Raw genomic sequence first — 23338 nt, 5'->3', positions numbered from 1 at the left:
ACTGTGACCTGTACCTGGGACAGTCAGCCAGGTGTGTGACCTACACAGGGTTATGTCACAGGCCAGGATAAATGAGACTGCTGGAGGTTTTTCTAATTGGGTTGGCCAATGTAGTCTCATTATCATTGCTATTAATATCACTATAGTTATAGACAGAACTCAATCAGCAACCCTAACCTCCTCCAGTAGTGACACACTATAGACTGTATGTATGGACACACACATCACACACTTAGCCTGACCTACTTACAACCCCAGACGAACAGTAGCATTTAAGTTCATGTAAATAATAAATCAGTGTGGTATGGTTACAGGAGCTATAATGGAGAAACTCCACCATCAAACCGTTTTTTTTCCCTTCGTGCTTAATTTTTTTCATCTTCTTTCTGTCTCCAGTGCTGAGTTAATTAACCTCGCTCACCCTGAGAAAACAGTCTGAGTGACGAAAAGGTCACATGAATGGCTGCCACCAGCCTGATCTCACTGCATGTTTGTGTGTGTTTCTTTCTACACTCACCATCTGAAAAACTAATATGAAAATACATAAAAGTTCGTACTGTGTGTGGCTGTGAGTCATAATCATAACACAAGCTGTGTTTCTGTAGTGTATATGTGCACAAACCTGACTTTTATGACTTTGCTTTGAAGTTTTAAACCAAAAATAAAGTAGTCAGGAACATTAAAAAAATAAATAAATAAATAAAAAATTTAAAAAAAGCTTTACAGAGGCGATAATTATCGTATTGTCAAACACATAACCAAAACTGAAAGTTTTATCATCTAGAACACTTATTTATAATATTTTCTCTCCATTATTTTCTACTTGTATATATAAACATGCATTTAGATTTATTTTTTTTTTTTTTTAATTGAATCAAATTAAACAAGCAATGATACAGGTTTCTCGCAGCTAGGAACCACACAAATCTTAGCTCATGTTTTATTTGCTCTGGCAAATGGATCTGTCCCCCCTCCCGTTCACAAGGACTTCCAGTCGACCATTCCCGTCTTCGCCAAAATACATGAGGTGAGGACAGCATAATAGGGGGTGGGTGGATCAATACCAAAATATCAACACTTTAGATACTATGTTTTCATTTTGAAGATCAATCCTTCTGCCATTAGGATTGATACCAAAAAAGGGATTACATTCCCTCTCTTACGTCGTACCTATTTGTATTTTTAAGAGTAAAGCTGGCTAAGCAATCAACGTTCTGTCATCATGAATACATTTATTTTATGTACTGTTTGCTTCTCCACTGCTTTTTTTGGTCTGCACTCAAACAAAAAATGTGCCGCACACACGCAGCACACTGTGGCGTGCACCCTGACTAGTTTATTCTGACACATAAAAGTAGTGATAGCTTTATAAAAGAGGAAAAAAACACAGGAAAAAGAAGCTGGAGCTGCAACCGAAAAGAAGGGAGGAGGGAAATGCCTCAGGATCCAGACCCCCGACACAGAGACAGAGGTCACTGGAAGAGCCTTTTCAGACAGGCTCAGACAAGGAATATTCAGGTATATCATAGTGAAATTAATAATTTAGTCAAATCAGATCTTCAGCATTGGGTAATGTTACATTTTCAAACTGTTGGTTTGAAAATTGGTCATCATTACCTGTTACTTTAGCAGACTGATTATTCACACTACTCTTCCCTACAGGAAAGTACATACATCATATTGGTATTGATATCAGCAATTCTGACCCTGTTTTACTTGATGTAGGATCAAAACCAAATTCTGTGGTATTGCCCACCCCTAGTGAATAAACCTAGTAGTACAGAGGAACACCATTAAGGCATTTTCGTAAACAACTTAGATGGCCGCAGCTGATACGGGTCCATGTCATTGGTTCGACAGCCCATTGGTTCGACATCCCATTAGTCCGACTGTCCGCGGTGCTGAACTGCTCGTGGCGGGCGTATGGTGCGCTGCGACCGGCTTGAGGCGGAGCAGGCTCATGGCTTGGTGTTTGTCACTTTCTTTTTCATTTTAACCCACACCATGATCTTTTCCTGACCCTAACCAAGAGGTTTTTGTGCCTAAACCTAACCTGCCCTTAACCACAGGGCATCATGATGATTTCGGAACGGACTTCGGAACAATGAGTTTAATATGGTCGGAACAATGAGATGTTGAACCAATGGGCTGTCGAACCAATGGGCAGTTCCCGCTGATACGGACTTTTCCACTGAAGTGCTATTTTCAAATTCTGATATCAAAAACACCAACGCTCATCCACAGACACATTGATGCTACACCATCACAGTTTATCTCTGCATGCTATTGTCTCTTTATTCGCCTGACTCGTATCGCCACCTCTCATGTTTTTGTTGCTCTGATTAGTTGTAGGTCCATCCAGTGGTGCCTAAGAGGCAGTCTGATCTGCAGTCGCTGATAACGCCACTTGGAAATTGAAAATTAACTGAGATGTTCCAGACTAATTTGCATTAGCGAATTGGTCTGGTGATGCTAAAATAAAATACATTTACAGATTGGGCATATTTTTTGATCCAAATGGACCAAAGAGTCTTAGAGAATACTGGAAATACCTCCAAACTAGCAGGTAGTGTTGTTCAAGAACCTTCTGAGTTTCTAAAGGATCATCAGGATTAGCAGTTTAGAAAAACAGATGCTTCACTCTGTGAATCAAATGTCATGATAAGACATGAGAGACACAATCTGGGGCTACATGAACTCTAGAGAGTTTACAAAACACTGATGAATGCTCAAGCCATACACACTCATTTACAACTAATGTCTAACATCTGCGCCTTGACCTGTTAGCTGATTTGCAGGAGCCTCCTGGTAATACACAAATGCCAGACCTTTCAACTAACTGGTTCTTCGACCTGCTCCATAATTAACTGCATTTATGTCTAAGCAGTGAACTCACCAGTATGGGGAAGCCAGTCAGGAAGTCGTAGATAAAGACGATTCCACTGATCAGGTAGGTGATCTGTAGTGACGTCTTGAGAGGCTCTGATCCATCGATGGATGATCTGCGCTTCCCCTGGGCGTCCTCCACCACTATGGTGGGGACGTTGAACTTGTTCTTGTCAGCATTGTGGCCCGCCTGAATGGAAAAGGTCTGGAAGAGAGCAATGCCAATGCAGATCACACCCATGGCCACGCTGCCTCCGATCAGCAGCAGAAAGCACACGCCGAAGCCCAGACCGATCTCCGTCACAATGAATCGGCAGTCAGAGGTGTAGAAGCGGTCGATGGTGTCATGCCAGCCCACTGCTGGAAGTGTGGACAGGATGAAGGAGACCATCCAGATGCCCATCACTGTGTGCACTGCCTGCTTCTTGGTGTTACTCAACCTGGAAGCAGAACCATAGATTTTGGCATTAAGTAAGTTGATATGCTGTCATGACTTTAAGTGAAATGGGCTTTGGCTTTTTATTCTGTTGTGTGCATCCTGTAGCACATAAGAGTCTTGAACTGGTGGACCTTGACTGTGATACTGGAGGATCTGAAGAGTCACAATAGTACTATTGTAAGGAACATTCACACAAACTATGCAGGTTCTTGGACAACTTATACTGAAAGTACATGCAGAAATTCTTCAAACATTTAAACACACTTCAAAATACACAGTTTCAAATAAGTGAAACCTGTTAAAAAAAAAAAAAAAAAAAAGACAAAATGGGGAGATGGAGAAAAATGGACCACTAATAGCACTTATAGCACATACCAGTGCACACCACTCACCCATGTGTGAACCTCTCACTGTATAATAAAGATGGATGACCTTACAGCTTCCCAAAAGTGAAGCCAAAACATCTTGATCTACCCCCAATGGCTGGCTTCAGTACAAGTCATAAACCCCGCCCCCCTCATTTCAGCCAATTTTAGTACACGTCACATAAATTTTTCCCAAAGATGGTTTCTGTCACTATGGGTTGTTCTCATCGTGCCTATCTATGTTCATTTCTCCAATAAGTTTTATTTTAATTAGTTATTTGATGCGATAAAAATGTGGGTGTGACATCATGATCAACAGCTGTGATTGATTCGTGATCAGGTCCGATGGGTGTATGGGCAGGAACTTGATACCATGGCTCCACCCCCCAGGCACTACTGTGAGGCACTAGTGCCGCAGGGATGATGTTTTTTGTGGGCCAACCCAGGAGTTAGTGTCACCCTGGCTCCCTTGTCAAAATGCCTATGGGATTTTTTCATTGCATTTTGGATTATTGCAGAAAACAAGCTCTGTGGCAAACAAAAGTTTATCAAACTTACACTTTTTGTTCAGCGACATAATCCTCACAAATAAACATCCCTTTTAGAATTTTTGAAGCCTAAATGCAATCGCCAGCAAAAAGCTAACTTTAGGCTATAAGCAAACTACACTGCATTCGCATGACTTTAACATCACCACAAAAATGAGGCTGTAAAGTGTTCGGCGTGATGATGGTCTGTAGTCTCATTTATACACTTGTTAGCAACCATCTTTTTTTAAGACATACAAAGTTTATGAGTGGGGAACTGATGTATGTCGTAGAACATAAAGTGAAATTTTCCTAAACTTAACCACAGACCTTATTTCAGTCTTCTAACTAAAAACCCATTAAAAAAACCAACGACTTCAAGATGTAGGAAAGGGATGTGCAACATGCTAACTCATTTCCACATTTCAGGACTCACTGCTTTAGCACTCTATGACGTCACCAGTGCAACATAGCAGTGTTTGTATCTGGAATATTTTGGCTTCATTTTTGCACAGTGAGACAAAGTGGAGACGTGTTGTCCATCTTTATATACAGTCTATGTTGTCAGCTCACATAAAATAATTCAAACAGGCACTATTGAGAGGTCTGATAGTACAATTATATTTTATATGGAGCAGGCTGATGGTGAAAAAAATGTGTCTGACTGTGAAAGCAAGCGAAATGAACCTTTGTAAAACGACATCTTAAGTGTAGCAGATCTGCACCTGGGACATAAAAGCTGAAAAAGCACTATCCCACTCAGTCATCACTTAGATAAACTGGAGTTGAATGGAGGGAAATCAATGCTTTGCTGATGGCAAAAGATTGCTTTTCACGTCCCTCGGTCTATTTGTCATCTAGGTCTATTTCAGCACGAAGGGATTTCTATTTCCTCTCACCTCCAAGTAATTGTTACAGTCGAGCAATTTGCTGAATGTGTTTTTGTCCTCTAGCAGTGTGGCACTTTTCAAGGTTTGCAACAGCATATGCACATCTAAAAATATGGCAGGCAGTTACTGGTGCTCTCATTTCCAGAACTTGACGAAAGACTGTGCTATCCTGCACTCCTAACAAGAATGTGTTAATATTAACACAACATGTGTTGAATTTCTATACATCAATGAGTTGAATTTGGGACAACACGTGTTGTGTTAATTTTGACACATTCAGTGTGTTAACATATCAACACAGTGACTGTGTTACATAGATTAACACAGAGATGTGTATAATGTGTAAGTACTAACACATTCATGTGTTGATACATAAAACTTATATTAACACATTCATCTGTTACTCAAAATTACACAGTGATTGAACACAAGCTTGTGTTACTCTAAACAAATGGCAGAATACAATGAATAAAAAATGCCACTTGGAATCATTTTGAAAAATTATTTATTTCAAGAAATATTTTTTTAAAACATTTAGTCAACATGTCTTGTTTCACTCATGAATCTTCAAAGTTTCTTTAAAAACCTTTTACCTAGCATTAAGACATTTGGTCAACAGTTCATTTCATTTTCATTTTAACTTCACAGAAAATAAAGAAAATAAATTAATTACAAGCTCATTTCTAGAAGATAACCAAGGGGTCCGGTGTATGAAACACAGTAAAAAAAAGGCCAATTTGGTACAATACTGTATAGGCGAACTTATTGGAGTGTCTCCAGAGACCAAAAATACAAGCTCAACATGCCGAAATGAAGAAAAAACCCCCACATACAATCAGACAGGCTTCAAGACATCATTTAGACAGGCTGTCTACAGCAGCAGAGCAAAATGCTTTTACAACACACAGATAACTCACATAACTCATAGTGGAGCGAAGTGGCGAACAATTTGATTCAATAACACTCGTATTCACTGATGAGTATATTATTGACCTATTTAAGTGCAATACAATGAAAACAACCAGCCAGTGCGCCTCGGACTATCTAACATATCACATCTGATCACTTGCAACAAATATGAAGGACACTCACAAGTAAGATGACTACAGAACCTCTCATTTTTTTTCTCCCGATTCCAAGGTATGGCAGTTGCTATACCTCGCCATACCTAAATGACGCCTATGGTGGTGGTCCAGGGTCCGGCGGTGGTCCAGAGTCATTTCCAGAGAGTTCCATTTTAGCTGCTGCATAAGAAAAAGAAACGTTTCAATACAAAATTTAAGGACAAACTTCAATTTTCTACAAATAAATGATATTTACCAAATAATTTTATTTGGAGCATACAGGGCATAGGCACTTTTTGCGGTTCCCATTTTGACATGTCATTGCAGAAAATAATAAGCAATATTATGGACCTGCATGTGTTTATATTCTATACATAATCATCACTGTTAAAATAATAAAGGCACATGGTCAAAAGCCTTAAATATTAATCATTTCCGTTTTATTTAAGGTAATTATTTCTTTATCTCATTTACTACATAACACACATTAATAATCGTGTCATTAATATTGTAATAAAATTACAAGTCTTTGGCTTGTAAAATCTGTCTAAGTCCAATATTTGAAATTTAAAAAAATATATATTATATGGTCAAAATGTCTGGTGGAAATAATCTAAGCACAATCTATCCTGAGTGGAGCACAATGCTTATCTTCGTCTCTAGTGTGTCAGCACTAAACGAGAGGTTTCCAGCCCGAATACACCTTTATTTTGCCCGGTTAATAACATTACTCAAATAACAAGCAAACATGTCTGTCTAACCATAAAACACAACTGGCAGATGCCCAAATGACGTTACTTGCAGGTCCCGATTCATGTATCATGAAATGAATGTTGTAGAAAACGCTGAATGTAATTTAAGAAAAAATACAAATGAAAACATGAATTAAGTTAACGTTACTGTAAGTCTCAACGGTTGCCCCCCCTCCCCCCAACTCTGCAGTGAAACCAGCAAAATGGTGGTGTTGAATTGCTAAATGAATTAATTACTGTGGCACTGACTTCAAACCCAGTTAATTGTTCAAGTAAACTAGATGAGGTTTCTGCGGACTTTATGGAATGAGCGACTGTTTTGCTATACTGTCCTGAACTGCATTTTACTTGGTGTAATTTTGGTAACAAGCACAGTAGAACTTAAGCTAACATTAGCAGCTAACGTTAACGTTAGTTTACTGTTCGACAGCCCTGCTGAACAAAACAGGAAGCTTACCTTATCTGGATTTTCTTAGAGATATGATTTACGTGGTGGTTTCTACACATGTCGAATTTAACTGACTGAGTTCGATGAGATAGTTTAAATTAAACTGGTAATGGATACTTACCGAAGAGTCCAACAGCACCCCAGGCGAAGCAGCCTCCATCTTCCTTCCCTTTGTCTGTCTCAGAGTAAAGCACACGTAAAGGGTGACCCCTTCCCGCTTCTTAAAGTAACACACCTATTGTGTTAAACTGGTTGCCGCCAATTAAAGTAACACACACATTGTGTTAAACTGTCCAGCACATTAAATGTGTTAAGCTTTTTGTGCATTTTGTACACAACTTGTGTTGAAATCCACACAAAATATGTTACACAACTAACAACACATTTTTTTGTGTCATTTTTTAACACATCTCTTCTAAGAGTGTGCCAAGACATTTGCACCTAAAGTAGTGTTGAGCTGTTCAAGGCATCAGCCACAAATCATACATAGAGACCGATCTTTTTTTAGCTTGTAGACTATGTAGATACAGTCCATTATGTAGCGTGTTACTTTTCATTTTATTGTCACTCAGTCTGGCATCAATAAAGCCACCTTTAAAAGTGGCTATAATAACATAAAATGATTCCAAAATATAGTTAGAAATATGTGTAACTAGCAATGATTGGCTCACATGCACTGACACAATATGAGTGGCACAGAGGGGGTGGCAGTAGCCTCCATCTTTGCACTATGGCTTAGTGCAAAGACAAGTAGGTCTTGTTGTCACTGTGAGTAATTATGCTAGCCTTTCCTGAATGTGCCCAGGGTACATATGATGGGGAAGTTGCGTCACCAAGCTGCTTGAATCTATTACCAGAGAGAGAGCGTTGTGAGGGGGAAAAAGCTCTGAAGAGATAGTGAGCGCAGGATGATGAGAACAGCTGCCGAAGTACGAGGTTGGAATTCATAATTCAGGCCTTCGGTGTGTGTTAATGTCAGAGGCAAGGCATCCATGCTACCTCAGCAGCGCGAACGTGGAGCGATTTAAATGAAAGATGAACAGCAATTACACAGCGCATCGCCTGAGCTATCACTCGCACCATATCATTGTTAAAAGTGACTTGGAAACAAGAGGAGAAGCTGCTGAGAGGAAAGTCAATGTTTCCAGAAAGGAGATGAGAGAGAATATAGTCAGATGAGTGCGAGGACCGATGATGGAGATAAAAGCATTTGAGTAAAGCCTGATATCTCTGTGTGGGCATCAGCCAATAATGACAGCTGCACAAGCAATATAGATAGCAAGATTGAGCATAGATTTAAAAGGAAGTTTGCATATCTTATTTGAACATCTGCTTATCTGCAAAATTGGCCGAGCTGAATGTAGGCTGAGCATCTGCAGGCCTGGTGCCACAGGAAGTAGAACCATTCTTTGTTTTTCAGCAGGGGAGGAAGAGCGAGGCAACAGAATACAAATCTTCACCACATGTACCACAGCACTAGTTTCTGCACCGTTTCAATAACCCATATCGTAGCTTGTTTGCATTGTGCAACATGAACAATGATTTCCTGTATTTGCCATAGAAATGCATTCATCTGCAATGCTGTGTCTCAAGTCGGATACTTCTGTATCTGTACGAGTGCAAATACTGAGAAGGAGGTAAAATGCAGAGCACTGTGAGTACCTAAATGATTCACACATTGAACACTTCTCACTTAGCCTACACAGATGAAAGGGGCAGGACCACAAACACATTTCAGACTTAGGAAGTATCGGCCAAGTACCGCAGTGAACACCAGACATTGTCCAAATAGGCTATGCATGTCTGTCACTATCACTTTACTGTTGTCTTACAGAAGCAATCAGTGTGTATTTTGGGTTAATTCTCCAATAATTTGGTACCACAAACGATAAGGTGACTGCTATTGTTAGCTTGGTAGCTAGCTAACAGCAACACATTTGATACATTTTCAATTCAATAAGCTTTATTGGCATGACATTTCGTATGTGTTGCCAAAGCACATCACATGTTGTGGCATAAGCTATAGGGTCTATGAGCGTAGGTTACATTTGGTGTTAAGTAGGGGGATAATGCCTCTGCAAAGGCCACAAAAAAGTGATCATGGACACCTCGAAGGACAAACCTTAGATATGACCGAGCAACAGGCTATTCAAGTCCGCCGAGTTCATGGAACCCTTTGGCCCAGCTATTAGCCAGAAAGCTAACATTAAGCTAGCAAGCTTCAGAGCCAGTAACATTACAGCTGACAATAATTTGACAGTATGTTTAACAACTAGACAGGCTAGCTATCCAGTCATGTCATTGTCCCCGAATCAATATCAAGGGTTTAAGGAACAAACGATACACCATGTTACTGTCGGCCGCAGCCTGACGTAACGAGTTAAATAGTAGATGGGATGTGAAATGATTGCTTAAGTTCAGAGGGGCAGTGTAGTACCTGCAGGGTGTGTTGCAGTCTCCATCCTGTGGTGTTCACAGGATGAGGCACTGAAGGACTACTTTCAGTGTTGTACATTAAGTGTTCTGAAAGTTTGCTCTACCCACTCAGGATGAGCTACCAGTAGCTCATCCTGTCAGACTAGTCTGATGAACTAAGCCTCTCACTCGTAATGACCTACCCTGGCAAAAACACTGTTTAGTAGCTACTCAGGTCAGATATGTGTAAGAAGCAGACATACAGCCTATATAAATGTAATTATAAGTAGAGTAGCTCATTCTGTCAGGTAGGACATATCTATCAGAATGGACTACTACCTCTATAAATGTAATTAAATATATGGCTCATTCTGTCAGGCAGGAAATATCTATCAGAATGGATTGATAGCACTATAACACTATAGTAGTATTTTATCATTACATGTGCATTGGATCCTATAAGAAGAAAATACAGGCTTCTTTTTAACAATTGTCGAAACAGGTTATATTAACAAAGCACTCGTGCATCCCTGAATACAGACAGAAATAGCATCAAAATCTTCTTTCAAAGGAAGCGGTGATGTTGCTCAGAACATCTGATTACGCGTGAACAGCAGATGTCTTGGGAATCTAACAAGACCAAAACGGTGTTACTGCAGCAGGGTGCTGACTGTTAATGTGAGGTGAACCTGATCTTTATTATTCAGTGTTACTTAGTAATAACACTTGTTGTGTCGAGTGAAGCCACGAGCTAGAGCTGGCAGATTCTCTGTCTAGAGGGTTTCACATGGTGTTACTGTTACCCCAAATAACTGAAACCATCAGATGTGTCGGCAGGAGAGACGTTTCACCTGATGCAGAGCATCCCTCCCAAAAACTGAGGTAAACAGGCTCACAAGTGACACTAATCTAAACTGCGTCCCGATCACATCTGAGGGATCTGCTCAGAAAAGCAGCGAGGGGTCCAATATTTGCAGCTTAAAATGTCAGAATGTTGTCTTTCGAGGTGACTTTGGCAGATGTGTTTATGGAAAGCCTTGCAGGAGGTTAGAATTTAAATTGTATTTTTACAAATTCTATTGCCAAGAATTTTAGAAAATGGATGATTGAATGTAAAAAAGGCAAAGTACTGTAACCTGACCAGAATCTATAAAAGTATATCTACAGTAAGTAGCTCAGCAAAACACAGACTGATGTTACATTGTTTCAATTCTTACAGAATATACTGTATGTTGAAAAGTGTGTGATGCAATGTGCGGACACATTTTAGGAGGGTTGGTTCCCTTTGAAGGTGCAGTGTGTAGGATTTAGTGGTATCTAGTGGTGAGGATTACAGATTGCAACCAGCCAAAACTTCTCCTGGTTAAGATTCCTTCGGTTGTCTTTGTTCAGGAGGTTTTTACCAGAGCTGAATTATACGCAGAGGTCTCTTTCTCTCCAAAAAAACTGGAACAAAGCAGTTTCAAGGTACATATCAGTGTTTTTCTGATGCTGGTCTGCTCGTCACGGAGAGGAAGCTAACTACTGTGGCTGATGCAAAAACGCAAATGGCCCTATCTGCAGCCAAGGTTTGGTTTGTCTGTTTTGGGCTGCTGTAGAAACATGGCAGACTCTGTGGATGAGGACCCTCTCATTATGTAGATATAAACGGCTCATTCTAAAGTAATGAAACACGACAAGTCTTATTTTCAGGTGATTGTACACTAACAAAAAAATACTTTTTATATCATATTCCATTTCCACCAATATATCTCCCTAAATCCTACACACTGAACCTTTAATTACAAATCTAATTTTCTCACTTTCCTCCATGGGTCTCTGGTCATGGAGAAAATCCACAAAAAACTACAAAAATATATATTTAATTTAATTTAAATATTTATATGTTAAGGCAGAAATGTCTCAAAGCCCAAATACAGGTAACCATCTCTCTAGTGGTATGATATCCATCAACAAGACTTAAATTTGTAATTTGGCTGAAATTACCCTTCAGAGCATAATCTGAGAAGGTGCAGGCAATTCTTTGAACATCAGACTTGAGTGTCTCACCTGTAGTTCACAGGCCAGCGTACCATCCACATGCGATGATAAGAAAGTGAGGTGACGGAGAAGCAGGTGACCAGCGTGAGAGTGTAGAAGGTGGAGACAAACACCTTGCACAGACCCTCGTTCCACTCGTAGTTGGAGTGCTGACGGCGCAGCGTTATGACACAGTACATGGTGATGGGGATGGCCATGTTGAGGATGTGTGTGCCCGCCAGCGTGCAGATGAGGAACTCCAACGGCTTCCACTTTTTCTGCTTGGCACTGACGCTAAGGATGCTCCAAGTGTTGGCCAGGATGGACACGCCCGAGCAGACCAGCCAAGCCAGCGTGTTGGCGTTGATGACGTCATCCTTCATGGTGGTTACCTTATCCACCATGTTGGAGCGGGGCAAGGCGGAGCCTGGGGGGCCGCAAGGAACTGTTGGCAAGAGCAGGTACACGCGAGGAGAAGGAGGAGGTGGTGACGGGCAGGAGGGGATGCAGGACGTCGGGCAGGGCAGGCATCCTATCTGGGTGGGCGTGCACTCTCCATGGGATGGCCACAACGGGGAAAGGACACGGTAGTGGTGCGACACAGTGGGATGTGAGAGGGGGAGGATGAAAGAGCCGGGCCAGTTCCCTTACAAGCCTGAGGCTGGAAAGGAGGAGAGAGATCACACAGCGATCAGAGGCAGAGCATGTAAAGAAAATCACATGAGTCAGTCCAATTCAACATAATCCTTCATCGCACAAAATCCCTCATCCCAGTGAACTAATAGGGTTATGTTAATCACAACAGTTAAACTATTACTGCTAATACAGAAAGCCATCAATTTCATGTGATTAAAACAGAACAGCAATCAGTCCGCAGAGCTTATTTTAAAAACGCTGCAAGCGATATTACAGGGAATAGCGTGTAGCTACAGTCAGATGCAGAATGGGGGCATGATGGGAACACTTTGCATGCGATAAAAAAATATATATTCGATTAACACAAAAAAAATCAAGTTATATGAAAATGCTACAAAATAACAGAAACACTAAAGCACAATCCTGAAGGACTTTCCTGAAATGAATACCATTTTATTAGGTTTACATTTACTGCTGAAACAATTAATTAATCTAGTAGGCAATTAAAAATAATAAGAGACACTAATTTTAACTACTGTTTGTGATTTGTCAAGCTATAACCACAACACATCCTCTGCGCCCAGCTTCTTTATTGAAAAGGCATGCTGCTGTTATGTTAAACTGAACATCTTTTCGGTTTTGGACTTCTTGTAAGACAAAACCAGTAATTCCAAGACTTCACCTCTTCTCTTAACTAATCAAAATAACTTAGTTTTTGATGCCGTCATAGAGGCGTCAAATAAAATCCACTTTCTGCAGAACAGCTTGCAGCATTGATGTACAGGGTTCGTCCCACCCCTATACCCCTTAAAAAGTTGACATAGCGTAACTGAATCTTATGTAATCTTGTTACAAGGAGTCAGAGAATTATCAGACGAGGATGACTTTGGTTTCCCCACCGCGGAGTGAAAAATGCTTGGCACAGCTGGAGCGTGTTGTCACATCTATTTCCTGTCTTTGATGTGTCCAAACACTGATGTGCTGTGGGCAAGACCCCTAGGAGGGGACACTGGAAATGACAAGAACCACGTCATCATCACCCAGCTCTCGCTTCCACTGATCTAATCCTCCTCTCTAACTCTTCTCTGCGATGGCACCCAGAACATCTGTCAGCCAATCAGTCAGACCTGGTAATGCAGCAGCATGTATAGGCTCCTCTGGACCTGTGTGTGTGTGTATGGTCACACAGGTCCAGAGCAGCATGTATAGGCTCCTCTGGACCTGTGTGACCATATGAATCGGGAGGTGATCCTGTGAACACACCATGACATGATCTGCTGGTTCAAGAGGAAGCTGTATGTTCACGCAGAAGCACCTTAACTCTAGTGATGTGGCCAGGAGAGAGCAACGAGTAACACTTATAACGTCTCACTTCTGTTCCAGCAAAAGGTAGCACAGTTTGTTAGGAGTGAAAAAAATGGTACTGAGGACACACCAGGGTGTCTACAGGTATCAGACACTTCAATTTAATGCTAATTTTGACCACATTTAAGACTGATTTTTTTGGACAATTCATCTTCGTCTAGTCAAGCACTGCAAGTACATATAAAGTTAAGTAGAAGGCTATAGTATGTGGTCCTGTGCAGAGGTAGGTTTTAGGTAGAAATATGGTATTATATTAAAGTTACAGGTACTGTAAGTGCAAGTAAAGTCAAAAGACAGTATCAGATTTAGAGGTGGGTTTAAAGATTTGTAACATTCGAAATGTGGACCTTCAAGCAGAAGACCTTGACTCATTTTGACAAAAAGAAATTAAAAGATGGATACATGAAATTAGATTGCTGTGATCTCCCTGCCGCCAAATCAGGTTGCCGAGTCTGTGTGATAAACAAGCTACTCATGGTCCATGAGTCTAGACCAACTAAACAAAAATAGATTTAAAAAACAGATAATAATAACATAACATTTCACTGTGGAGATGATCAAAGAAAACTCTGTAAAAAACGTTAGCACACCCTTAAAAACCATTAAAAACACCTTAAACCAAGCTGGGATATATAAAGAATAATTCATAGCTTTGATCCAGAAATCCCTCGGTGGTTGGGATGGACCAAGCTGCAGTCTGTCTGTTGACTGAAACCTCAGTTGAGTCAAACACTAAACATAGTAACAGTGTCAAAATACTGGAAAACACGGCATCTGAAGCTACAAAGGCAGATGCAGGAGTGCCATCAAAGTAGTACCATAGAGTATACACACATGACATTGTTTTGCCTGCCAGATTCTTAATGAGGAGTTACAGTACGTCTGGTCACGACAGAGCCAGAACTGACCATGTGACTCTCAGCCAGTCAGAGTTCCAGCTCAACACCTTCTCAGGTCTTAAACCCAGAGAGGATCGCTGGCTCCTTCACAGCCTCTGGTGTTATTTCACAAAACATAATTTCACCATCTCACATTTCTCTCAACCCCTAAATCACAGACAGCTGCTCTCAGCGCTGCTGGACCTGAGCTATCTCTGTGGATTACCCCACCCCACCCCTCCTCTCCATCTCCCCCACAGTGGGAATGTGTTTTACTGTGTCACCCTGACCCTTTTCTGGAAATGCATGTCCTGTCCAGGTACCTGGTAAGTGAATTTGTGAAATAAATTCTCTCAGCTTCACATCTGTTATTGCAGAGCCACAAATAAGAAAAGTATGGCTGAAATAAACAACAATGCAGCCGACCCTTTCACTACCTTTCCCATTTAGCTCCTTTACATGTCAACATAACAACAAAATGTGGACATATAATGTCTGCAGAGATACACATATAGTCATCACATGACCAGGTGTATGTGAAAGGGCTTGTTCAGTGACGAACCTACAGAGAGTTATCACCAGATTCTGTCGCTCCCCTCGACTCTACTGTATGGCTTGATAGCAACTCTGAGCTCACTGTTATGGTCATCCAGACTGCAATTTTTGTGTGTTGGTTCACTGGTTCGTTTTTACTAACTAAACAAACAATTCAAGGAATATTTCACCTACTAATGCCCATTTCTATATTAACGAATCAACTGTGTTACCTTAAATTTGTGAAGAAAGCCTTGTTCTTCTCACATGCCTCCACAGAAAACAGCAGACATGTTGATTTATTGATTGATTAGGGACCATGTTTAGCAACAGCAAAACTATATCAAAACATCTCTTTACAAACTCTGCGGTATAATCCAAGTCTCATTTGCCCAGTCATCTGCTCAGTACTTCCCAAACACATGCATTTTGACTAAAGCAATACTATTTACAACTGAACTCAAAGTGAAATTAATCTCAGCTGTCTTCAAAGCCAGACTCCAAGGTTTTTCAGTGACAGTTCATAAATCTGTATTTTCGCCGTGTTCCATGGAGGGTTGCGATAAACAAAGTTCTCTTCAGGAATGCAGGGTAACACTGCATGACTATGTGATATGCAAATGGTCATTTTTTGGGTGAGGTACTCCTTTATTGGGGATAATAATCAGCACTGAATCCATAACGAATAAATAATTAAATAATTGCAGCCCTAAAGCAGTAAAGTCCTGCTTTTACATTAATGCATGAGTGCTAATGATATAACAAATAACAGTGTAACAGTCCCAGTGTCCATTTTTTTTGCATTGAATACTTTTACTTTTAATACTTTAAGTACATTTTCCTGATTATACTTACATACTTTTACTGAAGTAACATTTTCAATGTAGGACTGTTATTTGTAGTAGGCCTAGTATATTGACAGTGTGGTATTTGTACTTTTATCCAAGTAAAGGATCTGAATAGCGTTACTTCCTCTGTCACTGCTAACAGTATGCTAACATTACTCGCTGCACCAAACAGCAGACAAAATTAGTGACCAGTTTAAAAAGCTGAATATTTCCCCAGGAGTGGACCAAAAACAGAACAACAGAACAGTGAATATTGGACTTGGCTTACCAAGTGGCAGGAAAACGACTGAGAATGAATGCTAATCTTTCTCTGTAACGTTATCTGCTGTATGTGTAGACAGTTTGCTAGCAAGTAATGACATAGTAGTGTTGTGTTTACAGCAGAGGTGGAACCAAGTCATTGTTTTGCAAGTCCCAAGTCAAGACTTACAAGTCCTTAACTTTGAGTTTAGAGTCCTAAACAAGTCATAACACACTCTTCACCAAATACAATGCCGTTTTAAGAACAAATGATCAAATTTGCGGGGGAAAAAGGAATACTTTTTAAAATTTGTATTTATCTATTAAAACAATTTTGTTGGAAGTTGTGTCACCGTCTGCACTTTATAACCTGCACTTTTCGCACACTGCATTTTTTTCTCCCCACTGCTTAGTTTTTGTATGCAAACAAAATGATCTTTAATATTATTTTGTTAGTTCTTCACAGTTCTCTCTCTCTCTCTCTCTCTCTCTCTCTCTGCAGCTTGACAGGATGTTGTCAGATTGCTGCAGACAAAGTGGATCTGAGGAATGAAGTGTTGACTTGCTGGGAGTGAACAGTGTTAATGTAATAAATGTAACAGGAAATGAAGAGAAATGACTTGTGGCACACTTTTTCGTAACATTCTTTTCAATCTCTAGGAGGGCATCAACCATTCTTAAGTCAACCATCTCAAGTCCAAGTAAAGTCATGAGTCATTGGTGTCCAATATGTCCAATAAGTCGAATATGAGTTGCAAGTATTTTTTGATTTTGTCAAGTCTGACTTGAGTCCGAGTCACACGACTTGGTTTACAGCCTGTTTCCACTGCCTCCAAGTGGCCAAACAAATCATTGCACATTCAAGTACATCACATATACTTACTTCTTATCATAGTATCAAAAAAGTATGCTTTGGGAATTGTACTGTGTGTGCTATATTGTGTACCCAGCAGTTAAAGCTTAACCTGGGGTGGGGAGGGATAGTAGGAGCCATACAGTCCAGCAAAACAAAGCAAAAGAACCTTTTACCTTGTAAGCCAGTTTCAGGGTTCTGGTTTTGTGCATGCTCTTTTACTGACATACTGGGACACCTGTGCTTTTTTCCTGCTTTGACATGTCTTGGTGAAAGAGGACCAATAAACCAACATCAAAACAGAAGTCCTGCAGAGTTGATTTTCAGTGGGCTCATTACTACCACCATCTCTTTCGCATTAAGGGTACTTGTCAGACCTTTGTATATCTGTCATGATTTACTTGGTTGTACATACAGATTTAAGCACATAGATATGGATGGCACCCACCTCTTAAAGTGAATAGTTCAATCCTTCAGATAAATTAAGTGAATGTGTCATTTCTAATAGGCATGGGTCACAAATCTTCTATGGTTTAACATCAAACTTGGATTTTGGTTTGTTGTGCCCTCCCTCTGTCCATAAAAATAACTGGAAAACTGGAAATAAGAACAACATTTCCATTATAGTGAAACACTTGGCCCTATGGCTTCTTTTGAGTCATGCTGAATTTAGAAAAAAAAAGAAGGAAAGTCACATCTGTTTTTCTGTTATTGCTCAGAAATGTCACATAAAACCTCTTGCAGCCACAGAGACACTATAGAGAAGACCACTTAACCAACAATGTGCTCCATTACCATGATAAGTCATGTTTCAGCTTCAGCATAATAAACCAAAAACAATTCCCCTTTCTATGTTTCCAGCTGCGCTTGTATTTTACCAACGTAGGCAGAGTGCAGCAGAAAATGTACTCTTCTGCTTGGGTGACTCATGAGGCTCAAGAGGGACAATGGCAGCTTTCAATTAATACAAGAAATTGCAATAAGGTCTAACAAGGTTATTCCAGGATGTTTACAAGCAACTGCAGTTTTTCTACCTCTGGGAGCAGCTGGAGGTACCGCCGAGGTTTCAGATAAACAGTACAAGGATGGTATTTTTAACTGGTGATGTCCACTTTGATTACATTTTTGCCTCTTTCATTGTGATCGTTCCAGCCTTTATGTAGAGTCGCTCTCAGTCTGAGCTAGTTAACATTCACTGTTCACATATTCAGAAATAAAATATGTAGAGTATGCATTACTGTATATGATGATGCATGACTCCACTGAGAATTCATATGACTGTGAGCATAACAATGCCAGTGTTGATGCACAGTTCTCCGGCATCTTACCAGTTGTGTTTGTGCACATTTATGCTCAGTGGAATTCTTCATCATTTTGACTAAAATTCAATCAAGCCAGCCAGTCTCCTCAAGCAGCATCGAACCAAGCTAAACATGTGAGAAAGGTTGATTAAAATGCCCCTGCTGTGCTACACTGCCATCATTTTTTTTCCAAAGCGCATGTGCAGAGATCAGAAATGGAATATGCAGACACAGTTAATCATGTCTACAATGTGGGTAAACTCTGCAATACAATCCCAAGTACAACACCAGCCTAGACTACCAATGAGATTCAGAGGATCTTATTGTGTGGCATTAAAATGCAATTTTGAGTGTCAGATTTAAACTTCACCACATTCCTCTCTTGTTGGTTGGATGGAAAATGCAACAGAAGGTGGCAACTAAAACAGAGGCTTCGAGACACATACTAATCAACATACTGATACCAATTAAACCAACCCTATCTCCAGACACCAACTCTGACAGATTCTGCAAAACTCTGTGTTACGTTCAGAGATATATTTTACATTGAAATATTGCTTCCTGTACAATGTGGACATGGTAACTACAGTATGCTCAAGGTTAGAAAAAGAGTGTTGGTGAAGCTAATAAAAAGGCAAATTTTTATTCAGTGTCAGATTTGTTGCATGGCCACCCAACACAATCTGCTTTACAACATAAAGGGCATACTACTACTACTGGTACTAGTACTACTACTACTTTTTATCAGCACTGAAAATTGGCATTGGCCGTAAATCATGAGGTGCAGAATTATCCACTATCCAAATCCACTACTCCCATCCAGTTAAAAGCAGGTCCATCTACAAAGTTTGATTTGTTGGTATATCCTCCTGAGGTCCGAATTTTTGTTTGGTATTCATTTTTAATTTCACCCAGCTATTTGGGATCAGCAGGACCCAATAAGTATAAAGAACTTAACACTGTCAATGATATTTAAGTCCCAATGTCCTCAAACGAGACGATAATAAAGTCCCAATGTCTTCAAACGAGACGATAATAAAGTCCCAATGTCTTCAAACAAGCACTTCCTAATTAACAGTGTCTTAGCTTGTTACTGTTGCTACAATTGGTCAAATTTGTTGCCATATCAAACTAAAAACATTAGTAATCAGAAATGATCAAGTTTCAACCATAAAATGCCATCAGGTTTTGGACCTTGTCCACTTTTGTGTTTTGGCTGCCATCTTGTTTTTACATGGATTAGTGTATTGTGCTCTTACTACCACTAGATGGCACAAAAAAGTGTCCACAAATGAGGACAACAGGTCTATGTTAAATAGAATAAAGTATAAGGTCAAGTAAACCAAAAATGTAATGTCCTCATATGAGGACACAGGGTCTCAGGAGGTTAAGGCAGTGATACTCAACTTTTGGCTCACAGGCCAAATCTGGCCCTCAGTATAGTGTAGGGTCACTGACCATTTTTGAATTCACAATAAAAAAGAAAAATGGATTGACATTGGGAATTTTTTTTTAAATGTAAATAATGTGCCAACGTGCATAAAAACCATCAACAACATACCTTGTTTAAGAAAAAAAAATGCCAAGACAGGATCCCTTGACCTTCTGACAGAGCCCTGCACTAAGCCCTGAAATCCTCAACTCCTAGAAACGCCCCTACATACACCTGACCTATGCAGGGTTGCTCGTCCATGTTTGCCTCTTGGCAAAGATGAGTGAGGACATCACATATCAAAAGGCTAAAAACAGGCAATGTAATGAAAATAGAAAAATTAATTTGCCTTTATTTTTAATGTTTATTCACTTTATCTGATAAATATTATCATTGTTGTTTAATATCTGGCCCCTGGCCTCCTGGCATTTTGCACAAGTGGCCCCTGGGCAGAGCAAGTTGAGTATCCCTGGTTTTAGGTTTTATAGAGAGAACTAAGAAAATCGGGTTCAGGCTGAAAGAGAGAGAACTTTCCTCTTGAGAACTGAGGTCTTTTCTTTAACACAAGTCTCCAGGCTTAAAGCCAAACAGTCACTGTATATTGTTTTACAACAGTTACAGCAGCTTTTAGTGTGAAAAAGAGCCCACTGGTGTAAAGTATAAACCCTGGCAATAACAGCTAAGGAGATTTTGTTCAGGCTCAGAGTGACACTAAAAAGCCCAATCAGTAAAATCTTTGCAATTTGCTCATTAGTATCATTTCAAAGAAAATGTGGCACAAATGCTCTGTTTTTCACCGTTTATTGATTTTGTTTCATTAACTGAATGTTTCTCGATTATAATCAGCTGCTCATTAGAATTTTTTCTCCTCACTTTCTCCTGTCACTGTCACATCCTGAGCTGACTCACCACGAGATAAAACTGTTTACTTTGAACTGCCATGAACAGGAAATGCAACAACATTTGCACGAGTGATAGACATTGAATCTGAGTGAAAGTCAGGTTCAATTAATTCGCTCTGGTATTTTTCAGTGAAGACTGTAAAAACTGAAAACAATTATCTTTAATTACAGAAATCACAAAAACTATATAGCAAACAGTTTGGGCACTACAGTATACTTTTATATGTAATTACAATATGTTAAAATAAGCATGTCGGTATATTTTGCTGTAATAGCAGTAATGTATGAGTAGTAGTGAGAGTATTTTACTTTATTTTATTTTACTTTTGATTTGGAGGAATATTATAACCTTGTTTTTTAAGTTTTAATCTTTTTTTTTTTTTTAATTATTTTAATCCCTGGAGTTATTTTGTTTTATTCTACTGTGTTTAAATTATCAATTTTTTTAACAATATGTTGTTTTATTGTTGTGATTTTTAGTCTTGATTTTTTTTAATATATTTTTGATTTTATTATTTATTTTATGTTTTATGTTTCAGTTTTTCTATGTGAAGCACTTTGTTTTGCATGAAAGGTGCTACATGAATAAAGTTGAGTAGGATTTGGGGTATAGTAGTAGTAGCATTAGATGTATTACAGCGGTTGTCGTAAGAGTATTAGTGGCAGTAACAGGAATAGCAGTGGTTATAGTAGTTGTAGCACTGGTTTTATTTAAACGCTTGACTGACGGGCCTCCTAACTATAGTGGAGCTAACAGCTCGATCACCCACAATCCCCTGGGCCTCCGAGCCAAATCTGTCCTCTACACAGGGGAAATCAGCACTGACAATCACACACAGGCTGTGGAGACTTTCTCTCTCTAACATCGAGATGCTGGATGTTAACAGAGTGGCGCAGGCTGACTGAGGTGTTGATACGAGGACGATCAGGAAACACAGATGTGTTATGATAGCTTTAAATGCATTTTAATAAAAGCTCATTTAGTATTTTCCCAGGCCCATATGAACTATGCAGATTTGCTTCTGAGCAGTGGTACGGTAAATAATTCATATTTTGACCAGATGAAATTTGGTGGAACGATTAGCTGTGGAACATGAAATAATTGATTTCTGAGACCTCTGTCATCAAACTTTGTTTCTTGAATATAATATTTATGGTATCAAGACAGACAAAGACTTTGATCCAGGCTAATGAGTGCATTAAAACAATTTAGCTTTAAATTCTAAATCATAGAAATGATGGATGTAACAAACTGTGATGACAAAGGTACTTTCTTCCAAGTGCGAGCTTTAGAAAATATTGGAAAATGGACAAAGGACTCCTCATAGCAACCTGTATATATTACAATGCTTTCAACCCCATTGTTAATGCAACCCTGTCTCTTAATAATTATGTTTGTATGTTACAAAACTGCCTTCTTACTTACGTTGTTGTGGCAACGTAATCACTACATGGCTTGTGCTCAGAGACAACGTTTCTCTCAGATAACAAAACACTACAGTGAAAAACGTAATAACAAAGATGCCTGTCTGTAGATTTAGGCAACAGAAGCACTTTGGTTAAGGATAGGGAAAGATCATAATGTTGGTTAGATTTTAATAAAAAAACGTAATAACCCTAGCTATGTCTCAATGCAGGGGCTGCAGTCTTTGAAGGATGTAGCCTTCACAGTCAACGTCAGCCACGTTCTTTGAAGACCACATCAGCCAAACCGAACGGTCTCCAAAATGGGACAGACTGGTCCGCGGAGGATTTGCTGGTTGTATCACCAGTTGTTCTTTCCCTGATCCATTGGCGTTCGTGTTACCTAGCAACCAGCTGCACTTGACGAAAGAAGGAGTAAGCTAGTAAGTTAGTTAGCCCTAAATCATGGACCCAGAGATTGTTATTATATGTATATTGTTGTTATTTATTACTTGAGGAGATGATTCACTGCTGGAGACACTGCTGTGATATATGTCAGTCTGATAAAGGACCGTTTTCAGGTAACCTTCTTAAATTAAGATTGTTTAAGCTGGGTGGGTTTACCTAATACTGACGCTTGGTCAGTGGCCCTATACATCCTACCATGACATGTAAGGTACCCGTCCAGCACCAGCCTTGGATGTTCAGGGATGGTGTGTCAATTTACACTTGTTAACATGCATTGAGTCTTTCAAAGAAACTTTCCACAGGAAATGAACAAGGGCCACTGACCAAGCGTCGTTATCTGAAGAGTTGAGAGTGGGACCAGGTTGTTGTCAACATTTTGCTGATACATTCAGTATCAACATTCTTGCAACTTGCCAGACATGTTTTTTAGAAACATTTCCTCATTATGTTAATAGAAATCATAATTCACCCAGCATTAACTTTACCTCAAAATGTACTGGCTGTTTTAAATCCATAATATATATATAAAAGTCATTTCCAGGAAACAGGGCTGGTTATTTTGTGTGTTTCACTAAAGACTTCTTAGTATAATTGCCTTTTTTTTTCTAGACATAGCATAAGTCGTTTACTACCGTAAGGTATCCGTCAATGTAAACATGAAGGCCGATAGCC

At 39.6% G+C, this 23338-nt stretch overlaps 1 protein-coding gene across 2 annotated transcripts in view; it reads right to left on the bottom strand.

Annotated features, from left to right (window-relative positions):
• LOC125892162 (probable G-protein coupled receptor 153) overlaps nucleotides 1-23338 on the bottom strand; it is a 55298-nt gene that overhangs the window by 19224 nt on the left and 12736 nt on the right. For both annotated transcript variants that reach the window (XM_049581963.1, XM_049581964.1), the window contains exons 2-3: nucleotides 11836-12466; nucleotides 2897-3326 (exon numbers count right to left, since the gene is read on the bottom strand). In XM_049581963.1, the coding sequence (XP_049437920.1) occupies nucleotides 2897-3326; nucleotides 11836-12209 (804 nt within the window). In that variant the 5' untranslated portion in view covers nucleotides 12210-12466. The remainder of the gene's footprint in view (nucleotides 1-2896; nucleotides 3327-11835; nucleotides 12467-23338) is intronic.

The sequence above is a fragment of the Epinephelus fuscoguttatus genome, linkage group LG7, assembly GCF_011397635.1.
Source record: "Epinephelus fuscoguttatus linkage group LG7, E.fuscoguttatus.final_Chr_v1".
NCBI classification, from domain to species: Eukaryota; Metazoa; Chordata; class Actinopteri; order Perciformes; family Serranidae; genus Epinephelus; species Epinephelus fuscoguttatus.
The sequence above is the reverse complement of the archived record's forward strand: the minus strand, read 5'-3'. Positions and strand labels throughout refer to the sequence as shown.